The sequence below is a fragment of the Alnus glutinosa genome, chromosome 11, assembly GCF_958979055.1.
Source record: "Alnus glutinosa chromosome 11, dhAlnGlut1.1, whole genome shotgun sequence".
Lineage (NCBI taxonomy): Eukaryota > Viridiplantae > Streptophyta > Magnoliopsida > Fagales > Betulaceae > Alnus > Alnus glutinosa.
The window spans coordinates 2969172-2981064 of NC_084896.1; the positions used below are offsets into that span (position 1 = coordinate 2969172).

Consider the following 11893-nt stretch of genomic DNA (forward strand, 5'->3'; position numbering starts at 1 on the left):
AGCCTAACCATAAACCCTAACAAACCCTAACCCTAAACCCTTTAAAAAAAAAAAAATCTTACACTTTCTAAATTTATACCCTAACCCTAACCCTAAACCCTAAACCCTAAACCCTAACCCTAAACCCTAAAAAAAAAAAAAAAAACCTAAACCCTCCTAAACCCTAACAAACCCTAACCCTAAACCCTAAACCCTAAACCCTTACAAACCCTAACCCTAAACCCTAAAAAACCATAAACCCTAAACCCTAAACTCTAACAAAAAAACTAAAACCCTAAACTCTAACCATAAACCCTTTAAAAGGGAAATAAATTCGTACACCCCATGTTGCGTGACATGCTCAACTTTTTTACACGTTTATTTGTTTGACGTATGATTTGTCTTGTCCTCTTAACCCTATACAGAGGAATATGGACAAGTCTTGGATGTCAGCACCTAGGGGTACGACAACGTATAACGACGGGTGTAGGGCGTTTGTGACATTTGCCGTTCGTAACTGTACGGCCGTCGATGGAAAAATTTACTGCCCATGCAAGTATTGTCGAAATAACCAGCGTCACACTCCTGATTACGTTCTTGCCCACCTGACTGGAGGTCGGGGGATGAATCCGGGATACCATTTGTGGTATATGCACGGTGAGACTACGACTGGATCCGCTATTCCTGGTCAGTGTTCGAGTTATCACAGTGGCACAGAGGCCGCTGACCATAGCACTGAACATGGTGAAGTCACAGAACAGGAGGGTGTCGCCGTGGAACAGGATGATAACATGCACGCCATGTTGCGTGACGCCTTCGGCGTGCACGATGTTCCTGAAGCCGCAAGTACTCTTCCGCAACAAGTTGATGAAGATACGTCGTGCGAGGACGCATTGAAGTACCAAGAGCTGTTAAAGACTGCCGAGAAGCCCCTTCACCCTGGTACAAAGCACAGTAAATTGAGTGCTACTGTACACATGTACAACTTGAAGTGCGTTGGAGGTATTAGTAACAAGATTTTTTCAGACATTCTGGAATTCATCAATCAGTTGTTGCCTCCTTGCGATGAGGCATTGCCAGATAACACGTACGAGGCGAAGAAGTTCCTAAGTGGCATGGGTCTGGGGTATGAGAAGATTCCGGCGTGCCGTAACGACTGTATGTTATTCTGGAAAGACAATAAAGAATTAGATTCATGTACCGTATGTGGAGAGTCTAAGTGGAGGGCTGATACACATGTAGATGATGATGGTGAGATCATATCAGCGAGAAAAAAACGCCCGGTGAAGATCTTGAGGTGGTTTCCACTCATCCCACGGTTGCAGAGGTTATTCATGTCTGAGCATACTGCGCCCCATATGAGATGGCATGCAGAAGGCCGCACTAGGGATGGCGTATTGAGGCACCCGGCCGACGGTGAGGCATGGAGATCGTTCGACATTTTACATCCAAATTTTATGGCAGAGAGTAGAAACGTCCGGCTTGGTTTGACAGCAGATGGATTTAATCCATTTGGGAACATGAGCACATCTCACAGCACATGGCCCGTAATGCTTGTGCCGTACAATTTGCCACCTTGGATGTGCATGAAACAGTCGTCATTCATCCTTTCCTTGGTTATCCCTGGACCGAGCTCACCAGGTATGGATATTGATGTTTACCTTCAGCCATTGATTGATGAGTTGCTGGAACTGTGGAATGTAGGGGTACGAACATTCGATGCTTCAAAGAAGGAAAATTTTATTATGCGATCTCAGTTGATGTGGACGATAAACGACTTGCCAGCGTATGCAGATTTATCAGGTTGGCCTAACAGGGGTGCGAAGGCATGTCCTTGCTGTATGCAATCGACGCGTTCTATACGCTTAAAGAACGGGTGCAAATTTTGCTATATGGGGCACAGGAGATATCTGCCGCCTGAACATCTGTGGCGGCTTAACAGGAGGACATTTGACGGTACCGAAGAATTTGCCAGCGCACCGATTGTGCCATGCGGATACGAGGTTCTCCAACAGTTGGACGGAGTTGCGTTTGGAGATGAGACCGCGGGTAAGAAGAAGAAACGGAAGAAGCGGAAGAAGGGTGCAGGGAGTTCCGATGTTATATGGAAGAAGAAAAGTATATTTTTCAGATTGCCGTATTGGAAAGACAATTTGCTTCGGCACAATCTTGATGTTATGCACATAGAGAAAAATGTCATGGACAATATACTTGGCACTATTTTGGATATAAAAGGGAAAACGAAGGACAACTTGGCAGCTCGGCTGGACTTGCAGGAAATGGGGTTGAGACCTAAGTTGCATCCGTTCACGGCCGCCAACGGTAAAACGTATATTCCCGCTGCCTGTCACACAATGTCTAGAGAGGACAAAGAAAATTTTCTGAAGGTTCTTCGAAATGTTAGGGTCCCGGACGGATACGCTTCGAACATTTCACGATGTGTTCGGCTCAAGGACCGTACAATTTCTGGCTTGAAGAGCCATGATAGCCACATACTGATGCAACAGCTTCTTCCAATTGCACTGCGTAAGTCATTGCCTGATAAAGTGGTTAGACCTCTTGTGGAGATTTCTGCATTTTTTAGAGGCATATGCTCAACAAAGCTATCACAAGAAGATATGGACCGACTGCAGGGTGACGTCTGTATCACTTTGTGCAAGCTAGAACAGATATTCCCTCCAGGGTTTTTTACCAGCATGGTCCACTTGGTTGTGCATCTTGTGCGCGAGTGTAGACTAGGCGGACCCGTGCAGTATAGATGGATGTACCCGGCAGAGAGGTAAAATTCGGCGTAATATGTAAATAAATATTTTTATTTAATTGTAATCCTAATTGACGACAATTAAATTGTCGTGTATGTGTTTAAACCAGGAGTCTGGGGAATTTCAAAAATAATGTGCGCAATAAAGCAGCTCCTGAGGGGTGCATTGCGGAGGGGTACATAGCGACCGAGCTGGTAACGTTCTGTTCAAGGTATCTGAATAACGCACCAACATTCCACAACAGACCTCAGAGGAATCCTGATGGATCCAAGGGAGCGGGCACGCGTGTTACCATGAACCGGTTGATAATGCACCAGATTCATCGTTATATTGTGTTCAACTCTGAAGAGTTTCACAATTTGCGGACGTAAGTAGTCCTAACCTTATATTTAGCAGAATTCGAGTAAAAGTATTAATAACAATTATTACATAATTGTATACGCTGAATGTAGGATGCACAAAGACGCGCTTAGGCGATCATGCACTAGGGGTCGCATTACGGAGGCTCTTATTGAAGCACAACATCATGAGCAGTTCTGCGAATGGTACCGTGCATATGTAAGGAAATAGTTGTAAATTTTAAATTGGATAAATTTATGCGGGTTCAGGATTATAACCCAATGTGATGTTTACTATTTGTAATTAAAACATAGGTCGATGGCCTGGACGATCAACGTAGGGAGGAATTGGGCCACAAGTTGGTTATGCGTTGTAGAGGGCTAAAGGAGACAGCGGTGAAGTACAACAGGTACGTGGTAAATGGAAAATTATTTCGCACGCTTGCTCATGATGTGGGAAGGAGGACTCAGAATAGCGGCGTCTGTGTTCCTACCGTTGAAGGCGAAACGTACTACGGACAGTTAACCGATATATTTGAGGTCGAGTACTATGACAGGACTACGTACGTCTTATTTAAGTGCAATTGGGCAGACCCCACAATGGACAGAGGATTCACAATAGACGAGTATGGCCTAGTGTTTGTCAACTTCAATCACCTCGTCCACAGGGGAGAACAGATTCAGGACGAGCCGTACGTGCTTACATCTCAGGTGGATCAAGTATTCTACGTAGAAGATGGAAGGAACCCAAATTGGGTTTGTGCGGTTAGGACCAAACCGCGCAACGTGTACGACGTTGGACAGGGGGATGGGAGTAATGAGGATGGTACAACCTACCATGAGTGCGTACCGCTCGTACTAGCCACTGCTGACCTACCAGATACGAATGACGAATTCGAGTACGACAGGCCCGACGTAGATCCTATTGAAGCTCCCGTGATACAATGATTGATGTATTTGTTGTGAGTATAATTAGCTTGAACTCAATACACTTGACTGATATATATATTGCTTGTACAATTCGCTTGTACTGAATACAAATTTTTATTAATTGTATAAATTTCGCTGTTCTTTAGTATGTTCATTAAAAATATATTAAAAAAACATATTCTAATTAATTTGTCTGCATTTGTTCGCAGGTATTGATGGACCAGAGACCCCCTCATTATGCGTATCGGGCACCTAGCCCACCCGTGCCCCCCATGACCACGCCCACTGTTTCGACGGCATTGTATTCTGCAGCGTGGCCACACCACCCAGACGGGCCTTATAGACCATTGTTGCCGGGTACGGTGGCCGTGCCCACGTCAGATCACGGACAGAGCAGCACAGCTGGACCTTGCAGCTCTCCATTGTCGGAGCTGCCGACATTATCTCAGATAGGGTTCACCCAACCGGGTAACGCATATCGATGGTGGCTGCGAGAAGGGATGGGGTCACAGGGTTATGCGCCGTACTTTCCGTATACGTATAGTGGACCTATGACGTGTAACCCTGATAGTGAGACGCAGGATGTAGGATTTCCACTGTCACAGACCGGGGAGATGCAGATGCCGGCTATGGGGTTGGGACAGATACCGGCACAGGCGGCGATGCCTGGCCAGATTTTGGGGCCGAGACAGATGCCAGCATCGGGGGCGAGTCAGGGCCCGGGCCCGAGACAGATGCCAGCATCGGGGGCGAGTCAGGGCCCGGGGCCGAGACGGATGCCAGCATCGGGGGCGAGTCAGGGCCCGAGGCATGTAGAGAGCCAGATGCCTTTATCTGGTGAGAGCCAGATGCCACTTTCCGGTGAGAGTCAGATGCCACTTTCCGGTGAGAGTCAGATGCCAGATGTGGGGGGGAGCCAGAGTACCCATGAGGAGGACGTTGCGATGTTGGGTACCGATCAGTTGGCCCCCGGTAGTCCCCAGGATATGGATTCAGATGATGATCAGCAGAATCCACAAGCCGGAGGGGTTGGGGAGGAGGTTGCGGGCGACCCAGCGACCCAGCACATACGGATTGAGCAGATTCGGTTGATGGGTAAGTACATATTTAGACATCCTTAAAACTCATATTCTCTTACCAAATTTTTTTTTTTTTTTTTTTGGTTTTTAAATAAATAAATATTTGATTAGAAATTGTTTATATATATATATATATATGTTCTTTAATCTTATGATTAAATTTTTAACATTAATGTTGAATATTTCTTTCATTAGGGTACAACCCAGACGGGACCATTTATTATGAGGTGATTGACGACCCAGCGAGAAACTGGGTCCTCCCGAGGGGTAAGAAGGTTGTATTGCAGTACAATGCTGCTATACAACCTGTAGGACGGGCCTGCAATCGATTTCGGCGGGCTGAGGGCAAGATGATCAGGAGTGGGTCCTACATACACATGCGGGACGAATGGGCGAAGGTAAATAGGCAGATTAAGCAGGCAATGTGGGACGCGCTGATGGTATGTCTATGAATATAATTTAATTATTTATTTGAATTAAACTTGAGATTAATGTATTTCTTGAAGTTTTTAAACCTATAAAAATGTGTTGAATGTGCAGGAGGAGTTCTATGTACCTGTATCAGTAGACGCGCGCAGGGCACAACAGGAGGCTTTATGTGATATTGGCCGTAAGCACCGCTCGTGGAAGTCGAGGTTCAAAACCAAACTACGTATTAGAGACGGTGACACGCCCGAGATTATCCGTGCGAGAATGCCGGACAATTTTTTTGGCAACTATGACGCAGAAGATGTAGAGTTCCTGCTGAGAGATTGGTGCCGTGAGCAAAAAATCGTATGTTGGCCAAGAAAATGTTGTGGTTTTTTAATAACAGTTTATTTAATTTTAGTTTTAATTTAAGTGTGTCAATGCTTACATTTTTATTTTCATGTTAAATGCGTAGGCAACCTCTGAACGGATGAAGAGGCTGCGTGAGCAGAATGACCTTCCTCATTGTACGGGATCTAAAAGTTATGCCAGATTTAATCACGAGGAGGTATGAAAATATATATGTTTATGTTATATATATTTGTTGATAATTGTTTTTATTTTTATTTATACTATTTTTATCGCTATCTGTTTCTTATATATGTCAACTGCATGACGACAGACATGTACATCTGGCACGCCCCCCACTCGCGCCGCGTCGTTCGTGAAGACCCACACAAGGAAGGACGGCACTCACGTGAACGAACGTACACGGGTCCTATGCGTATGCTACTGATTTAATTTACTATTATTTTTAAAATTATGTGTGATTTGTCATTATTCAATATATGACTTGTTCATGTTGACGACGTACAGGAGAGGATGACGCAGAGTTTATCCAGTGATCCAGCCGCCACGCAAAGCGTCTCCGCAGACACGGTGCGTTGGGCACCGAACGACGCTTACGAACAGGCGGTTGGGAGGCCTGAGTATGCAGGGAGGGTTCGGCAGGTTGGGCCGAACGTCACACCTGTTCGGGGGACATGTTTCTCATATAGGCCTCGGTCACAAGGGGGACCATCTCAGGGCACGTCTCGGGATTGGGCCGAAAACACTCGGAAGATGGAAGAGATGCAAGCGGAGCTACAGGCTGAGCGAGCGAGGAATGACCTGTTGGAGCAGCGCCTGCGACAGGTTGAGGTCTTCATGTCCTCCATGGGAGCATCAGCACCATGTCTTGGTACGCCTTCACCTGCACACGTAGGTAGTACGTCGTCTGTTAGTAGTGCATCTGCAGGTATGATTTATACTGTGTGTAGGAAAAAATTAATTTCAATTTATTTTAATTACCCCTTTAATTTTGCAAGTAATATTATATACTTTAATTGTCTATATGATTTGCAGGTAATTCGACAACGGTTGGTACGTTGTCGCCTGTTGGACGACGGCTGACCCAGCATTCCATTGTCGCTACACCTTCGCCCGCTACACCATTCCTTGCTCAGCAATCGCCGGTTGGCGATAACACGCCTGGGACGGTACCTCCTCATTCGCAGGGACGCCCTTCAGATTTGTAGATATTTTGTGTAATTAATTTTTATGTGTAAATATTTGCTTAGTTAACGAATACGTTATTAACTTATGATTTGTGTAATATTATTTTGTGTAGTTTTTCTGTAAAATCAATATTTTGTTATTTGTGGTCGGAAATAATAAAATTTGAAATAACTATTAAAATTATTATACCAAATAATTTTAAATAACCAATACCAAAACTAAATTGAAGAAAAAAAATCCAAATTGGGTTTTTTATTTAATTAAATTTTTAATTTAATTAATTAATCGTATTTTTAATTTAATTTAAAAATACAATTAAATAATTAAATTAAAATTTTATTTAAATGAAAAATTCGATTTGGATTTTTTTTAAAAAAATATAACCAATTTGACACGTGTATCTAAATACACGTGTCAAAACAAGTTGACACGTGTATTGAGATACACGTGTCAAATTTGACACGTGTATCTCAATACACGTGTCAAAGTGTTTTGACACGAGTATTTAAAATACTCGTGTCAAACGGTTTGACACGTGTATCTTAATACACGTGTCAAAACACTTTGACACGTGTATTGAGATACACGTGTCAAATTTGACACGTGTATCTCAATACACGTGTCAACTTGTACACTTAATGTCGTGCACATTTGACACGCGTCTTACGCGTGTCAAAGTGCACGTGTCTAAATGTTTGACACGTGTACAGCACTGTACACGTGTCAAAATGCACGTGTCAAACTGCATACATTTTTGTAGTGACGTGTGGTGGGAAGAGTAGTATGGCGGAAGAACTAGAGCAGATGTGGGGAAAATTCTCTTTACTTGAAGAAGAAAACTCAGGAGTTTCCATTCAGGCTGATGAGCTGAATCCTTTGGTGACGCGCAGGCGAGCCTAGTTGATAGGGAAACTAATAGCAGACCGTTTTGTTGCGAAAGAGGTCCTCAGAGCACCTTTACTTAGGGCATGGAAATTTAACCTACGGGTTCTGTGTCTTTTAGAGATTTGGGCGACAATATTTTTCTGGCAGATGTTGAACATGAGTGGGATAAATCTAGGATACTGGAAGGGCGATCGTGGTTGTTTGATGGCAACTTGGTCTCCCTTAGTGAATATGATGGGCTTACACCTCCTTCCCAAATGGAGTTCGACAAGGCTTCTTTTTGGATGCGCATGTATATCCTTCCCCTTGCTTGCATGGGGAAGGAGATTGGTATAAAGATTGGAAGTTCTAGCTGTTGGTTTGGTGGAGGAAATCGATATTTTAGACGATGAAGTTGGTTGGGGGGAATATTTGAGAATTTGTGTTCTCCTGGACTTACAAAAGCCCCTGGCCAGAGGTCTCAAGCTGCATTTTCAAAACAAATCTACTTGGGTAGCTTTCAAATATGAAAAGCTCCCAGAAGTTTGCTTCACATGTGGAGTTATCAAGCATGGTGTCTAGGCATAGGCGGAGCTACGTTGTGAGGTGGGGGGGCCCTGGCCCCCCCTAAAATTTGTGAACTTCTTCCTACTTTTAACAGTTTTATATAAGGCCCTGCAAGTTTTTGTGTTTGGCCCCCCCAAATTTTGGTGTTTGGCCCTCCCAAAATATATTATTTACTAGAGGCAGTAGACTTTTAAAACAAAACAAATTTCTTTTGTCCGATATGAGGTTATCTCGCTTTTTTATGTGCCTAGAGACAAGGGTTCTAGTTCATTAAGTAAGATTGCAGTCTGAGGCGTGCACTGCTCAAGGTGTACGTACTGCAACAAAAGTTGCTTATTTTGTTACAAATTTTTGAACACATAAGGCTAAGAACATGCCACGTAAACCACTTATTAAATTTTAATTTTTAAACTAAAATTTAACCACTTTTTTCTTTTTGTTACCTTTCTCCCCCACCCTTCTGTGTGCATCTTCTTCTTCTTCATTTCTCACTGAAAATTCACTTTCTCACTGAAATTTTTTTCTTCATAAAGCCTCTTCCTTCCTCAAATCAGACAGGAAGAGAAGAGAGATTAGAGGTAGAGAGAGAGAGAGAGAGATAGCTCTTTTTGCTATTTTTTCAAATGCTGGTACGTAGTACCATTTGCTTAGCACGATTCTTTGCCTACCTTGCTAAACTATATACTGAAAGAAGGCATTGCTAAACTATACACTGAAAGAGGCATAGATTAATAGTGAAATGGGTTTTTGGGAAACGGCTTTGACATTGCCGTTAGAGTTGAAGTTGGCCCCCCCCCCTCACTGAAAATTCTAGCTCCGCCCCTGTGTCTAGGGATGTGCTGCCAACTGTGGTCGACGTATAGTAATCCGGGGAGTGAAGAGGAGGACCCCTATGGACACTGGTTGCGAGTGTCTCACCCGGTTTGGCGCAATGGTCCTGGCGAAGATAGGACAGGATGGGGCTGGGCACCTAGAGATCAAGGAACGGGGAGTCAGGAGCGGCCGACAAGTCTTTCCAGTGGGCGGAGGTATGGCAAAATGCAGACGGTAGAACACTCAAGCGATGGTGACAGCACTGGTTCTGCCCTAAACCCTAGCATGGGGACGACAAAGACAAGTTCTCCTTTTTTGGAAAATTGCCATGAAGTGCGGGCGCGGAATTATGGCGAAGATACGTTACAAAAGGAATTAAGTTCCAAAAACGGCTGATTCTGTCAAAGATAACGCACAAGAGATGTGCGATTATTCCAAAATGCAGGAACTTTCTGAAAATAGTTCACGTGCGGAAGTTAAAGTGGATTCCTCTGGAAGGGGCAGTTCTGGAAGCATGCCAAAAAAATATTTTGGAAGTTGGGATTTGGGCCTGGGGCGTATTGTATGGAGCATTTTAGGGGCCCAGGAAATCCAGTTAGTTAGGGACCCAAATTCATACTCCTATTTTCCATGCGTGGAGTTGGGAGTTGTGGATAGACTCAGCCTCGAGAACTTTTTCAACTTCATACTGCATGAGGAATGTTAGAGCATCTTCTTGTGTTTTTTTGAAATGGCATAAATATAATTTTTTTAATTAAAAAATTACAATTATGCTATCCAAAAGGACATAGATGTAATTTTTTAATTACATTTATACCATTCCAGGAGAACATTAGGAGAACACCAGAAGATGGTCTACCATTTCTCATACTGCTTCATCTCAAACAGTGACACCAAACTCTTCTATTGCGACATATCAGTCCTCTAAGGAGACAACTGGTTTCATCCTGCAACAGAAAGTCATAGCAGACTGCTTAGCGAAGGTGGTAACAAAGTGGAAGAAGCAGTCACGTTCTCTCAGTTCCACAGGTGAGTATGAAGAGACGGGCTCGATGGGGGAAGAGTTCAAGGGAGATGCTGCTGTGGGAGATGAAGGTAGTGTGCAGAGAACTAGTTCGAAGAAGAAGCTCAGAGATTTGAATGGCCCTTCACAGGGTGGAAAGGTGGCGGCTGGATCCCAGCCCCGCCCACATAAATGAGTATATTGGGCTGAAACTGCCGGGGACTTGGGAACCCCCAGACAGTTCGAGCTCTTCGCCGTTTGGTGAAGGAGAAGTCACCTAGTTTGGTGTTTCTCATGGAGACCAAACTGTTACAGAGTAGAGCTGGTTTTTTGAAAGTCAAATTGGGTTATGTTTTTTTTTAGAGAAATAAGAATGGATAATCTTTCTATATATCAAAACTGGTATTTTGAAATTAACTGTTATTTTAACAATAATAAATTGTTATTCAAACAATATTAAAATCTGGGCATCAAATCGTAACAAACACTTAATCATGATCATTAGATTAAATTATTAATAATGATTTTTTAATTATAACCGTTAGATTGTAATGTTAGTAACGATCATTTAATTTCAACAATTAGATCAAACCACTAGATCAAATGATCTATTATCCAGAATTAATGATCATGATCTGATCGCTTTGTGTTCCAATGCCAAGTGTGCCATCAAGGTCCCCCTAGCACCCATTGTCACGCGCACATCTATTATTTCGCACCATACTAGAATATACACACAACCTACGTAAGTGCATATGTTTAAGCATTAATTACTTTAAAGCAAATGATTAAAGTAAGTTTGACCTTTTAAATTGATTTTATCGTTTTCTTATGTTAGACTCTCTTTTTTTTAAAGCTCTTTAATATTCCCATTTAAAACGTTCACAAAACCCAATATATATATATACTAATTTTGGAAATGCTTTAACAATTTGTTTCTTAGGATGTCTAAGATATTTACATATTATAAATTGGAGGAGAGGAAGTTATTCTAATTTTGTCTATAAATTGTCATATGTCTTGTTGATACAGTGACCTTGGCAGAATAATCCTGGAAGAAAAACAAAGGATCAAAAAGGCTCACTAAAGTTATCAGGGAAACCACTTTTGATGCTTAAAGGAAAATTTGGCTGTGAAAATAAAGAAAAAGTTGAGCGTACCCTTCTCATCTCCTTATATAGATTATTTGTTCTCGCTACTTCTTGATATGATTTTGGGAAATCCTATTTAATGTATGTTGTATCTGTGAGTGATTTCTCCCGAGAAATATCGGGGATGTTGAAACAAGTGACTCATATTCTTTGTGGTTTGGATCAGGAATGGAGGGAGAGGGGGCAAGTAGGGGCCACGCAACCACCCCCTAATTTCTAAAAAAAAAAAAAAATTATAAAGTTGGACAAAAGAATTTTTATTTTTATTTTATTTTTTTAAAATATATATATATATATATATATATATATATATAAGTGTAAAATATAAAAATTTAGTCTGCTAGCCCTTACCAAAAAAAAAAATTGGCCACTGGCCTCTGCCCATAAGAGCTTCTGACTCCGTCCCTGGTTTGAATATTCTCCAATCTTGGGGCAAGATAGG

General features: G+C 42.5%; 1 protein-coding gene across 2 annotated transcripts; it reads left to right on the plus strand.

Moving 5' to 3' along the window:
* The first annotated feature begins 1607 nt into the window (after nucleotides 1–1607).
* On the plus strand, nucleotides 1608–7198 carry LOC133881463 (uncharacterized). 2 transcript variants are annotated; one of them, XM_062320396.1, is made up of 8 exons: nucleotides 3896–4041; nucleotides 4219–5104; nucleotides 5284–5528; nucleotides 5629–5862; nucleotides 5972–6064; nucleotides 6179–6280; nucleotides 6373–6793; nucleotides 6901–7198. In XM_062320396.1, the coding sequence occupies exons 1-8, from the start codon at nucleotides 4024–4026 to the stop codon at nucleotides 7071–7073; spliced, it is 2172 nt and encodes a 723-aa protein (XP_062176380.1). In that variant the 5' UTR covers nucleotides 3896–4023; the 3' UTR covers nucleotides 7074–7198. The 2 variants fall into 2 exon arrangements, with proteins under 2 accessions (XP_062176381.1, XP_062176380.1); XM_062320397.1 differs by lacking the exons at nucleotides 5284–5528; nucleotides 5629–5862; nucleotides 5972–6064; ... (1 more) ...; nucleotides 6373–6793; nucleotides 6901–7198 and adding exons at nucleotides 1608–2758; nucleotides 2851–3108; nucleotides 3194–3299 and having other exon boundaries at nucleotides 3395–4041; nucleotides 4219–4357.
* Nucleotides 7199–11893: the final 4695 nt, after the last annotated feature.

What these genes read in the sequence shown, in the direction of transcription:
- LOC133881463 (XM_062320396.1), top strand. An exon ending in CAATGTGGGACGCGCTGATG is followed by an intron (nt 5,529 to 5,628) that starts GTATGTCTATGA and finishes TTGAATGTGCAG; the next exon opens with GAGGAGTTCTATGTACCTGT. An exon ending in TGTTAGTAGTGCATCTGCAG is followed by an intron (nt 6,794 to 6,900) that starts GTATGATTTATA and finishes TATGATTTGCAG; the next exon opens with GTAATTCGACAACGGTTGGT.